Source organism: Bison bison, unplaced genomic scaffold (assembly GCF_000754665.1).
Source record: "Bison bison bison isolate TAMUID 2011002044 unplaced genomic scaffold, Bison_UMD1.0 scf7180017864495, whole genome shotgun sequence".
NCBI classification, from domain to species: domain Eukaryota; kingdom Metazoa; phylum Chordata; class Mammalia; order Artiodactyla; family Bovidae; genus Bison; species Bison bison.
Window position 1 is genome coordinate 11,094,759 of NW_011495054.1, and position 13,948 is coordinate 11,108,706.

Sequence of the window (13,948 nt, forward strand, 5' to 3'; positions counted from 1 at the left end):
GCTGTATATTGTCACCCTGTTTATTTAACTTATATGCAGAGTACAACATGAGAAACGCTGGACTGGAAGAAACACAAACTGGAATCAAGATTGCCGGGAGAAATATCAATAACCTCAGATATGCAGAGGACACCACCCTTATGGCAGAAAGTGAAGAGGAACTAAAGAGCCTCTTGATGAAAGTGAAAGAGGAGAGTGAAAAAGTTGGCTTAAAGCTCAACATTCAGAAAATGAAGATCATGGCATCTGGTCCCATCACTTCATGGGAAACAGATGGGGAAACAGTGTCAGACTTTATTTTTTGGGGCTCCAAGATCACTACAGATGGTGACTGCGGCCATGAAATTCAAAGACGCTTACTCCTTGGAAGGAAAGTTATGACCAACCTAGATAGCATATTCAAAAGCAGAGACATTCCTTTGCCAACAAAGGTTCGTCTAGTCAAGGCTATGGTTTTTCCTGTGGTCATGTATGGATGTGAGAGTTGGACTGTGAAGAAGGCTGAGTGCCGAAGAATTGATGCTTTTGAACTGTGGTGTTGGAGAAGACTCTTGAGGGTCCCTTGGACTGCAAGGAGATCCAACCAGTCCATTCTGAAGGAGATCAGCCCTGGGATTTCTTTGGAAGGAATGATGCTAAAGCTGAAACTCCAGTACTTTGACCACCTCATGCGAAGAGTTGGCTCATTGGAAAAGACTGATGCTGGGAGGGATTGGGGGCAGGAGGAGAAGGGGACAACAGAGGATGAGATGGCTGGATGGCATCACGGGCTCGTTGGACGTGAGTCTCAGTGAACTCCGGGAGTTGGTGATGGACAGGGAGGCCTGGCGTGCTGTGATTCATGGGGTGGCAAAGAGTCGGACACGACTGAGTGACTGATCTGATCTGATATCTTAGTCCCTGCCCTATTCTATCACCTTTTGCGATACAGGAAGAGGTGGCTCCCCATAGACAGTGCTGCAAGAACAGGCCACTGGCCATGTAGTCAAGGTGAGCACGCCCAATCTCACTGATGCAGAGATGATACCACCACTCTCTCCTTCCACTCAGACCAAAGATCCTTCTACTTTATTTAATTCTACTTAATTTAAAATAACCATATGTGGCTAATGGCTACTGCCTTGGGCAATATGACTCTAAAAGTCATCTGATCTGATCTTTCTGTTTACAGAAACCAGCAACCAAGAGTTTCCAGAAGAGGTCCGCCCATGATACATAGCTGCTGGTGGCAAAACCAGGACTCAAACTGAGATCTCCCAATTCTAGTCTGAAACTCCTGCTACCCTGAAGAGAAGGAGAATGCAAAATGCTATAGCTGGAAGAGGACAACCAAAAATATAATGGATGAGTTATGATAAATCAAACTTGAAAAAATTATAGCCAGAAAAAATGGAAAAGCTGAGGGCACAAAGATTTGCAAACACATCATACGTTACATACACACACACACATATTCACTGGGTGTGCCCATTTATTTTGATGTAATAACTATTCTGCCAGCAAGAGAAAAAGAGCTTTTAATAACTCATTACAGGCCCCAAAGGTCTGACTGAGCCAATTTACACAAAGAGCACAATCAAGAAATTTATGTCTTATCTCCATTCTCCACCAAACGTCCACTTTCCAAGTCCTACCGTCTTCAGTGATTTGCTGAGTTACAGCTTAACACTCTTATTTGTTTCTCAAAAGCCTGTAAGATAAACACACCACTGGCAAGGTTGCCAAGCATTCACCTCCTGAACTTAATATTCCCTCTGAGGATATGGCTCTCTGCTAAAATGGAATGTTTTTCACCTTTTAACCTACTCTCCTGTACTACTGAAAGTAAAATTATTACCTCTCTGCATTCCTTCTTTGTCTCTCTCTCTCAAACACATGCCACCCCCTGCCCCACAAACCTTTGCATGGATCTCACATTAGGGCTACTAATATACTAATATACACAGTGTAGAAAATGTCTGCAAAAAGGTCCAAGAAAAACAGCATTGTTTTCAGAGAAAGTGCTGTTCAGGATGATGTCATAAAAAATCATCTAATTAATTTCCTGTAGTTACATCCTGAAAGAAATCCAGAAGGCTCAATCTTCTCACAAAGTCAAGTGGTTTCTCTGGGGAGACACTAACTGTTCCTGTGAACCCACAGGTGTCATAAACTGATAAGGATTACGATTTACCTTTAATTTTCAAAATCACAAACAGTGAAATTTCATTTTAAAAGATCTTTAATGTGGGAGGCCAGAGAAGGCAATGGCACCCCACTCCAGTACTCTTGCCTGGAAAATCCCATGGACAGAGGAGCCTGGTAGGCGGCAGTCCATGGGGTCGCACAGAGTCGGACACAACTGAGCAACTTCACTTTCACTTTTATGCATTGGAGAAGGAAATGGCAACCCACTCCAGTGTTCTTGCCTGGAGAATCCCAGGGACGGAGGAGCCTGGTGGGCTGCTGTCTATGGGGTCGCACAGAGTCAGACACGACTGAAGTGACTTAGCAATGTGGGAAGCATTATGAAAATATAAAAAGTATCCTCATTAAATGTGTATTTTAGATTTTAGTTACTGACAGCAAAGAAAAAAAATGAGTAAAGGTATCAATATTAGGTATCAATATTCCTAAACCCAGTAATCTCCTGGGCTTCATAACGTTCCCTCTCCAGATCTGAGTGAACAAAGACCAGCATTTACAAGAGCCAAAGAGAGAGCACACTGTACCCACTGCACACCCTCAGTGCTCTTCTTCCAGGCGACAAGCATTCACCAGTATGGGGCTGGAACACTGCAGGAGGTCTGCCAGACTTGCACTCCTTGAGGGCAGGAGCAAGAGCAGATTCAGCTTTACACCCAAAGGCATTATAGCACTGGGCACCCAGTAATCACGTGGTAAGCATGCTTTGAATGAATTAATTAATAAATGAGATAATCAATATAAGTAAGTTATCCTCCTTTCCCCCCAGAAGCTGCCAGTTAATAATGTCAGAAGACCATATTACAAACAAATAATCAATAGGCACCATAACTGAGGTATCACTAAGGGCTACAGTCTGCCAAACAATTTGAAAAAAAATCTAAAAATTAATGTTATGTGCTAATGGGTTTAAAATATCCCTTACAGTGATCATTGGGGAAACTCTTTTAACTTAAAGTATAATACCTGTTGATCCAGCAATCCCACTTGTCACACACTACTCTCGTCCTAAATGTGTATAAAAAGACTTGTAAAAGGTCTTTTCTCCTGCAGACATGTTTGTAAAAGGAAAAACAAACCTCCCTGAACATTCCACCAGCAGATGAATGGCACATTCATAATACATATACTACAAAGAAGTTCAAAAGAACACAGTTGATCTGTATGTTCTAACATGAAAAGAGGTTCAAGACTATTGAGTGAAAAAATCATTTGGAAAACAGTATCATATTCCCATCCAGAAAAACAAAGCCATAAAAGAAAATAGCTAGAGCCATGGTGTATAATACAAACATAATAATTTAAACTTTCTAGCAACCACAGAAAAAGATAAAAGAAAAATAAAATTAACTTTTATAACATATTTTATTTAACTCAATGTATCTAAAATATTATCACTATATTGCCATCAATATGCAGACTTAGTAATGAAATACTCAGCACTCTTTTTTCATTCTAAGCCTTCAAAGTCCAGTGTGTATTTTGCATTTATGGCACATCTCAATTAAAAGCACACACATTGTAAATGCTCAACAGCCACATGTATCAGTGGCTACCAAAGCAGATGGCATAGATCTAAACAATACACTTCAAGCTGGTAACAGTGATCACTTCTAGAATGGATTGTGTTTTAATCTTTTACATCAATAACTCATATATTACTTATGTAATGGTAAAAACACAATAGCAAAAAACCAAGCAGTATGGGAATATGGATGGCTGAACAAACATACTTATTCCAAGGGTCAATGAACATCCAGCTAGAAAAAGGGGGACCAGGGAAAAATAAAATGTAACAATATCATTTACAATAACACACCCAGGTGTGTGCATGCATACATGTACACACACACACAGAAAACCTAAGGATAAAACTAAACAAAGATATACAATAGTTCTATATTGAAAACTATAAAACATTGCTGGAAGAGATTTTACAAGACCTAATAAATGAAGAAACATACCATGTCCATGGACTATGAAATTCAAATATATTTATAGATTCAATGCTACCCCAATCAAAATTTCAGCAGGATGTTTGAGTGAAGGGAGGGGGGACTATAAGCTAATTCTAAGACATATATATGTTTTATATATTTATGTGCTGTATGCTCAATCACTCAGTCGTGTTGGACTCTTTGAGACCCCATGGACTATAGCCCACCAGGCTCCTCTGTCCATGAAATTTTCCAGGAAAAAATACTGGAGTGGGTTGCCATTTCCTCCTCCAAGGGATCTTCCTGACCCAGGGATTGAATCTGCATCTCCTGTGTCTCCTACACTTGAAGGCAGATTCTTCACCCTTGAGCCACCCAACATATATATGAATGTAAAGAACCTGGAATGGCCAAAACAGTTTTGAAGAACAAAGCCATAAGAATTTCTAGAGTCAATAACAAGCTACAGTAATTAAGTAATATGCTACTGTCATAAAGACAGACAAAGAGATCAATAGCACACATCACCTTGTCTCTGACAAAAGTGGCACCCAGCACAGTCCTGTGAATACACGGTGCTGGGGCAACTGGGTATTCACATGGGGGGACTGAAGTTTGATACCTGCGCCAACCCAAACACAAAAGTAAACTCCAGGTGGCAGCAGAGCAAAATGTAAAGGTAAAACAATAAAGCCTTACAGGAGACTAGCTTCACGACCTTGGGATACACAAACATTTTCTTAAACAGGACACAGAAGGCACTAACCATTAAAAAAAAGAGAAAGAAGGATTGGTAAACTGGCCTTCACCAATATTTGTATAATATTGGATAGAAAAAAACAGAAACTGAGAAAGAGCTTTAGTGAGCAGAGACAATTCAAACAAACCTGGATGACAGAAAACATTGCTGAGGAGTCAAGGAAAAGATCTTCTATGCAGAGGGACCATAATAAGTAAACACACAGAGGATAAAGTATAAGGCACTTTTAACAAAGTATGGCAAATAGACTTATATGAACAGATTATAAGGTGTCTGACACACAGAGCAGTTGAAGAAAAGTTAAAGAAGAAGATTATGGAGGAATTTGGACTTTATTTTAAAGGCAACAAAAAGTTGTCAAAGGCTTTTAAGCAGGAAAATCACCTGATCTGAAATGAATTTTAGAAGGGTAACTAAAAGAGCTCTGTCAATGATGGTTCAGAAAAAGAAGAAACTAGTATCAGGGCAGAGTTAAAACAGATTTCACAAATTAGAGTACTTAAATAGTCCAGTGCGACAAGAGGTGTGCAGACCTCCTAACCATACTTTTTCTAACAGTGTCCAGTTTACCTGACTATCTGGAGGAAAACAATTTTACACTACAATAAAAACTGATCTTATACAGGATATGCAACATTCATATGAATCATTTAAATGATCATGACAATGATAACACCCATAATAATGCTTTTTCAATCCTTACTGTGGCTCAGTAAGGAAATGGCAACCTACTCCAGTATACTTGCATGGAAAATTTCATGGACAGAGCCTGGCAGGCTACAGTCTATGGGATCACAAAGAGTTGGACATGACTGAGTGACTAACACAACAATCCCTTATATTGCTGATGATAAAACTTGGTACAACTACTTTGGAAAACTGGTAAAAATCTTAATAAACCTGAACATATGCATGACCAAACATTTAACAGATGTTAAGTGCTGATGTTTACCTAAAGATATATATTTATAGTAGCTTTTCCATAACAGCCAAAAATTGGAAACAACTCACATGTCCATCACACTTAGAAGAGTTTCAGGGACATAATAATAAGTGGCCAAGCCAACATTCAATCCCAAGTCTGTCTAATAACTAAGTTCACACTCTTGGCCACTACACCACACTTGAAAAAGTTAAATTCTTATGGCAGTAGCTTCAGGCTACAATCACAGATTCAGGTAGTAGACACCTTCTCTTCTTTGCTTGGAGGAGAGCACCTGTTAAAAAGTACAGAAAGTTCTGAGAGGAGGCTACTGCAACAGTCCAGACAAGATGATATAGCAGAAGGAAGGCACCAGAAAAGAGATTTCTTTTATAGAAAGAAGAGAACCCAGTAACAAATCAAACATGCGAGTGAGGTGGCTTGGGCAAGAGGACAAATGGTGACAGCAGAAGTCAGCACTGATCGAGGGCTAAGTCGGGCATATTAAACTGAAGACGGGTGTCCAGGATGTATTTGGATAAAGAAATATGAAGCCCAGGAGAGAAATCAGACTGATAAAAAATAAAACAAAAACTTCCAAGTCATCAGCATATGTGTATATCAGATTTCCTGAATAGAGAATAACATTTCTAAAACAATGTAACTCATGCACTCTTCTGACAATTAAAATTAGCTCACAGGAAGGTCTCTGTGGCTACCTGAAATTTATTTTGCAACTGCTAACATAGATAGAAGGCTAGTTAGAATGAAAGTGCCTGCTCTCTCCTATTGAGTATCTGAGAACAGTTGTACAAAAGAAAAACATACTGCTCTTTAAGGTAAGTGGACAGTGGTTTCAGGCTGCTTCTTCTTACTTGGTAAAACCCTAAAATGTATTATAGCAAAGATGTAAGAGGCAGAAAGATGCGGCTTGGTTTTCTCACCAGTCATAGTATTTAAGTGGTTAATCTCTGCTTCAAAAGGCAGCTTCCCGTACTTTATTTCAATATCAAAACAATGCAGAAGAAAAACCAGGATACAATTCGAGGTCACAGACACAATGTTAGAGGAGGATAATCATTCAAAAGTACATCCTCCAAACTTTTTATACTCAAAGGGTATGATTGCTTTGGGGGGAAGAGTTTTCAAAGTTCTAACCAGGGCAATAACTAAAAGAAAAGAAAAAGTAGGGGTATAACATAAGGATAGAAATGCACAAAACTGTCATTATTTGCAAAAAGTCTGCATTACAAGAAAATCTAAGGAAATCAACAAAAAACCATGAGCTATGATGAGAGAATTTTTGCATGGTCACTTATAAAATCTGCAAAGTAAACACCTTTTCTATATGCCATTAGTAACTAATTTTTAGGAAAGACACAATGAAAAAGTATCCCATTTCCAACAGTATATATTAAATATCTACTCTCCAAAAGTGTAGATCAGTGAGGGGTATAAAAGAGTAAATGACAGAATAGACCAGGCTCTTAAATAGAAGATCAACTATTAACTACATCAAGTTATCCATAACATGTAAATTTAATAAAGTTTCAGTAAATACCACAATAGGAGAGTCTCCAAAATTTGACAAAATGATTTTAAAATTCATTTGGTGGGAGAGGGAGAGACAAGAATATCCTAGACATTAAGAATAATAATGATGATATGGGATTTGTAGTATATGAAAAATATAGAGCAAGAGTAAATAAAACTAGAACACAAATTGCCCAACAGGTCAGTAGAATGACACAGCAATGTCCAAAATCACATCAATATAAAATAACCAATATTGCAACAGAAAATAGTTTGAAAATTAAAAATCTTTATAAAAGAAAATTTTTAAATAGTCAACCCAATAGCAAGCATAGAAATGTAAATCAAAATAATAACATACCACTTTTAAACACCAAGCTGACCTTTTAGTTTTAACAATAATGCCTATTGTTAGCTTTTATCCACTGTTTGTAGAACTGAAATAGACACAGCCCTTCTGAGAGGAATTTAGCAATCCATATCAGAAGTCTTAATGTTCTAAGTCCATTTAACCAAAGGAAATAATGAAAGATATGTTCAAAGACTGATCTACAAACATGTTTTTCTGGATTTTACAATACCAAAAAATTTGAAACAAACTAAACGTGTAACAGTGCGTGTGTGCGATCACTTCAGTCATGTCTGACTCTTTGCAATCCGATGGACTGTACTGTAGCCCATCAGGCTCCTCTGTCCAGAGGAGAATACGGGAGTGGGCTGCCATGCCCTCCAGGGAATCTTCCCGACACAGGGCTTGAACCCGTGTCTTTTATGTCTCCTGCATTGGCAGGTGGGTTCTATACCACTAGTACCACCTGGGAAGCCTGTATAACAGTAGGGAGATAGATTAAATGCATGATGATAAAAGACCTTCATTTAATAAAATGAAGACCATTTAATAAAATGAAGAAATGTTTAACATTAAGAGGAAAATATTTTCATGTATAATATTTATGTAATTAGATATAACTAATATATATTACATATTTTAAAAACCAAGAATCTGTGACTATATACATGATATATATAATAGAATGGTGGAAAATACCTGTTTTAGACCTCATATGCCAATTTCTACATCTCTCTCAGAGGCCAGCTTGAGTTCTGCCTGTTTCACAGAGTTTCCTCAAGTCTGTATCACTTCCTGCCTCCTCTGGAAGGACAGAATCTTGGCAGTGAATTAGGATGCTTTCCTTTTTTAATACCTATCACAACCCTCTGCCCCTAATTAAAAGTCTTTCTAATCTATCCAGTAATTTGGCTAACATATACACCTCAAAGGTTAGGAAAACAGGGTATAAACCCAGCTCTTGACATACTTACAGCTATCTGTCCCTACACTAAATGGCCCTATCTAGATACCTATGCTATTTTAGTTTTTAAACCTGCCTTAACTTCTTAATGCTATCAGTATATTTGTCTCTAGAAAGCTGAGCCCTGTTTTTCATCCTTTTAACATCAAGAAATCAGATCATCTGGCTTATAAGGATTACTTGTAAACTAAGAGTAAATAGGCAGAGAGAAAAGTGTGTAGGCAACTCTCTTGGGAATAAAACTGCCAGAACGTCACAGCCCTTGGTAGCTTTCCAAGGCTTTTATCTGACACTCATGGATGAGAGAGACTTTGTAGAAGTCCAGCATTCCCAAGGGGAGACTCGAGCATGCCACTGAAGTAAAGGCTTTTTTCTTTACCATTCCTTTCTAATACCTGACTGTGTTCTAGAGAAATGAAGATCCTGGGTCATTTAAATAATATAATTAATCTCCATAATGTCCTACAGTGAAATTCTAAGATACAAATGTAACTGAACTTATTTCCCACCATATAGATTAATTCATAAATTTATTGTTGCCTCAGCTATTAACCTTCTCTTTCTCATTTATAATATTATATTACTATTACCATTTATGGAATTCCAGGTACCATGTTAGGTACTTTACATATATTATTTATAATCCTATCACAACTGTGTACAGAATGAATGGAATCATCATTTTCTGAATGAGAAATAAGAGGCAAAGAGAAGTTAAACAACAACTTCCCCAAAATTCCCAAGCCAGGATGAATTGGAGCAGGCAGTCAAATCTGGGTCTGTCTCCCGCCAAACCCCACCCTCTTTCCACTCTGCAGGGACCATCATGAGCATCTACTAGACATCAAGTCTCTAAGAATTTTACATTTCATTTATCTAGAAAAGACTAAGGTGATATTTCTCTGTCATTACAATTCAGCTCTCTTGATGAGACTGAATATGTCTCTATCACCAGAGTTAAAATCCACCAAAGAAACAGTGTGAAGGATTCGTAGCAATACTACTCCATCCCTGACAAAGCATAGTGTGTGCTTCCTTAATTTAATGGATATATCATACTGATACAGCTTTTGGCTAGTTTTACACATATCCACAGCACATGTGAAGAGCATAAGCACACTGCACCTGACAAGCTACTAGATCCTGAGGTCAGAAGCCAAGTCTCATTTATCTCCATATCCCCAAGCCCTGTATGTGACAGATGTCCAGCACCTCTTTGTTGATGAAAGCTAGAAGCAATGATTATCAACTTCTGAAAGTAATATATTAAGATAATTAAAACATTTTGAGCATCAAAAAAGAAAAATATCTCATGTTTCAAACAAACTGGTTTTGGTCTTCAGGTAAACTTCCTACCTCTCGATCCTTGAGTTTCATGGCAAGCACCAACTGATGCCTGTGGTTAGTGAGAGCCTCCCGGTAATTTCCTTTGGAGAAGAATGCAGAGCCCAGGTTCCCATGAGCTCGGCATTCTCCTGTCTGGTCACCTGAATTGGGTTTAAAAAAAAAAAAAGAGAATATTTCTCTAAGTTACAGCATTATTTATAATATATAAAGGCCATCTTAATTTGAAAGCCACAGGTTTACTAGTTAAAATTTCATTTGCCTTTTTTTTTTTTCTTCCTCTAAAAGACTCCATGTGGGAAGTTATGGTCCTAGAAGTTAAACTTCTGAACAACCGTTATTGATGTTATAACACATAACTGCAGCCAGGGACATAAGTTTCCTGGAAATGAGAGGTCATTGCCTTGGTTCTGAACAACCATGATCTTGTTGGTTGGTTCAGTCACTTGACTCCAAACCTATTATATGTTGCTTTTTTACAAGTATGTCAACAGTAGACTCACCACATCTCTTCTCTTACTGCAATCTTCCAAGTCCTTAAATAATCAAATGTGATGATTATCATAAACCACTTTTTTTTTTTAAATGAGGAAACGGCAGCACAGAGAGGTTGGGCAACTTGCCAAAAGTCACACAGCCAGTAAGTAGCAGAGTCAAGATTCTAAACTCAGCAGCTTGGTTCCTCAGTTCACACTCTAAACCACTGCTCTGCACTGTCTACTCCAACAAAATGATGGCACATTCTTGTAGGCAAAAATGTAAATTTAAGTGAAAGATCCCACAAATACTACCATTTGAGATATTAAATCAGTGAGCCCATATATCTGAGAAGGCAATGTGCATGTTCATCCATATCTTTTGTCCTTTTGGAACACTGATATCTTGTTAAATGTAAAGCCCTGAAGACTTGAGTACTCTAAAACACGGAATGTTCTAGAGGTAGAATCACTTTTCACTGCACATGTTTTCATTGCACATTTCAATCCCATTCATGTCAGGTTAATCCGTTTTCTTCATTTCCTTTCTGCGCTCAAATAAAGGAGAAAAACATAACTCTACCTAAGGTCTTGGCTACATCCAAGTCCTGCTGCATGTATCCAGTGCTCTTCTCTGTGTTCCCGAGAGACCAGTAAGCACTGCTCAGTGCAGAGAAAACGGAACCTCTCAGCTTGAGGCTGCAGGTGCCAATCTTCAGAGCGGCTTCTAAGACAACCACAGAGGCCCCGTGATGGCCAGCTGTCAGGAGCTCCTGTCCAACCACAGAGACAACCACAAAGGGGCTCTTGTCCAGTTTCATTTTCTGAAGCTGCTGATAAGTGGGTTCGAGGGAGTCTGAAGAAAAACAAAAGAAAACAGAGAATGTAGGAGAATACACAAAACAACCCTTTCTAATACGCACTAGAAACAACGGTTTCTCAAACTTCCTATGGTCCATTTCAGGTACAAACTCTTCAAGCTTTTTATCCAGCTACAGCCTCACTGTCACTTCACATGACTGGATAACACCAAGGTCAGTCCAGCAACTTCCTTACTTCAATCTCCAGGCGTACGCCACACTCTTCCTCTCTGCTGGTCTTTCTTTGATTAGGACCCATCACTTTCCCTGAATAGTTCTCTCTTCTCTGACCTGCTGCCCTCTCAAAGTACCACAGGTACATCACTCAAGTCCCACTGCTACATATCCAAGCAGACCTCAGAGATGCTGTGGGTCTGCCTCCAGACCACTGCAATAGAGCAAATGTCACAATAAACCACATCGCACACAGTGTTTGGCTTCCATGCGTATCAAAGTTATGTCCACACTATACTGTCACCTATTAGGTGTGCAATGGCACTGTGTCTAAAAAATCCCATGAATTAAAAATACTTTATTGCTAAAAAAAATGCTAACCATCATCTTGAGCCTTCAGTGATCCAATAGCAACATCAAAATTAACAGATCACAGACCACCAGAACAAATACAATAATAATGAAAAAGTTTGAAATATTGCAAGAATTGTCAAAATGTGACACAGAGACATGAAGTGAGCAAATGCTGTTGGAAAAATGGCATCAATAGACTCACTTGAAGGAGGGTTGACGCAGACCTTCCATTTGTTTAAAAAAAAAAAGAAAAAGAAACAATATCTGTGAAGCACAATAAAGTGAAATGCAGTAATATGAGGTATGCCTGTACTATCCCCAGGTCCTCCAGCTCACATTAATCCTTGGATCTAAACTTCTGATTTATTTTTATAGTTAGTATTGCAGTTTGGCCCTTAACCTTTTTAGAGATGCTTCACGTGTGTTAATTTTTAAAATATTTTCCCAGCTAAATCTGAAGACCATTATAGGACTGTTTAATACTTTATTATAAACCATTTCTATATAGGTGAAAGCTCCTAACACATCTGGCATTCAATGAATGAAATGTTTGTTAAACCTGAATCTGAATGACTGATTAATAAACTCTTTCCACCTTTTTCCCTAGAAGATACAAAAGCAGCTCTCTCAACAAATAGCCATCATCTTCACGGACAACCCAGTGTACCCTGCTGTTCCTGAGACTAGCATGACCATATAAAAAAGTACTATCAATTTCTGTTGTGGTGACAAATGAAACCATCAAGAAATCATCTGAGTTTACTAAGGTAAGATGAAAGACAAAGTAATGTTTAGCTTTTTTATTTTCATATGGTGGAAAGGACATAGATTGGGGGTCAGAAAGCCACAAGGAGATTCTTTCCATCCGAAGCTAGGTTTCAAAGTGGATGACCTTTAAGCTCCTTCTTCCTCTTTTCTTTTTTCCAAAGACAATCGCAGAGCTAATGACTATAACCCTACAGTGAGGCAGCACTTACAACACTTAAGTTGTTAGTTTCCCTGAAAAACTGTTTCTTAGTTATTCCACTGTGCCTATGTTAAAAAAAAAAAAAAAAAACTATTAAAAGGTTGGTCTCTTTAAATTGTGAATCTCTTGGCCAACAGTACTGCATTAAAATGTAATTTATGACTTCAAATCTCCACTCACTAAGGAGCTCTCGTCTGAATCAACATTACCACGGAAACCTCGAAACCTACTGGTGCCTAGAGCATTTTTTTCCCTTCAATCAGATCACTAAACAGAGAACAAAGAACATTTTTACACCTGTCAAGATGCAAGCAGCGCACAATACCAGTAAACACTTGCGAACCAACAGGGTTAAACACAGGCAAAGAACCCAGGAATTGCTGGAACAGGAAAACAACAACGCCATACTCAAACAACTGGGAGCAGAATTTTGGTGGTACCTGCTGGACTTGGCAGCCAGTGATGAGCGTATTAGCACACCACTGGCCAATCAGCAGGAGCAAAAATAACAATTTTAGAGCTGAAAAGAACTTGAAACCACCTTTTATTTTAGAAATGAAGAATCTGAGTACTTAAGTGCATGCAAGGGCAGACAGCTTGGGACACAGCCATGCCAAGAACCCACTGCAGGATTCAGGTTCAGGCTCTCTGATACCATACCACACAACAGTCTTAGTTGTTCACACAAGAAATCAATTAGAGCTGATTTTAAGTGGAGAAGAAAGGTACTGAGAGGCTACTGGGAAGGGGATGTGGGTTCAATCCCTGGTCAGGGAGCTAAGATTCCAAATGCCTTGCAGCCAAAAAACCAAAACATAAAACAAAAGCAATGATATAGCAAATTCAATAAAGATTAAAAAAAAAAAAAAACAGCTGTATAGGCTGGATTAGGTGATCTATAAGGTTTCATCCCAACTCTACTATTCTACAATTCTAATTCCTATTCTACAATAAACTTAGGCTGTTAGCAAAAGGACTAATTGTGTGCTTTTCTCAGGCTAGATGGAACAGAGATTTGGCAGCCTGTAAAGATATGTTTCTTTACAGAAATTATGCAAAATACATAAAATATCCAATGTCAAAACAACTTCATAAGAATGTAAAAGTACTTTGCAACAATCACT

At 38.4% G+C, this 13,948-nt stretch overlaps 1 protein-coding gene across 1 annotated transcript in view; it reads right to left on the reverse strand.

The window, feature by feature from the left end:
- Positions 1 to 13,948, reverse strand: part of TTC28 (tetratricopeptide repeat domain 28) — a 582,431-nt gene that overhangs the window by 261,818 nt on the left and 306,665 nt on the right. The window contains exons 6-7 of the mRNA XM_010828858.1: positions 11,053 to 11,325; positions 10,006 to 10,136 (exon numbers count right to left, since the gene is read on the reverse strand). Of these exons, the coding sequence (XP_010827160.1) occupies positions 10,006 to 10,136; positions 11,053 to 11,325 (404 nt within the window). The remainder of the gene's footprint in view (positions 1 to 10,005; positions 10,137 to 11,052; positions 11,326 to 13,948) is intronic.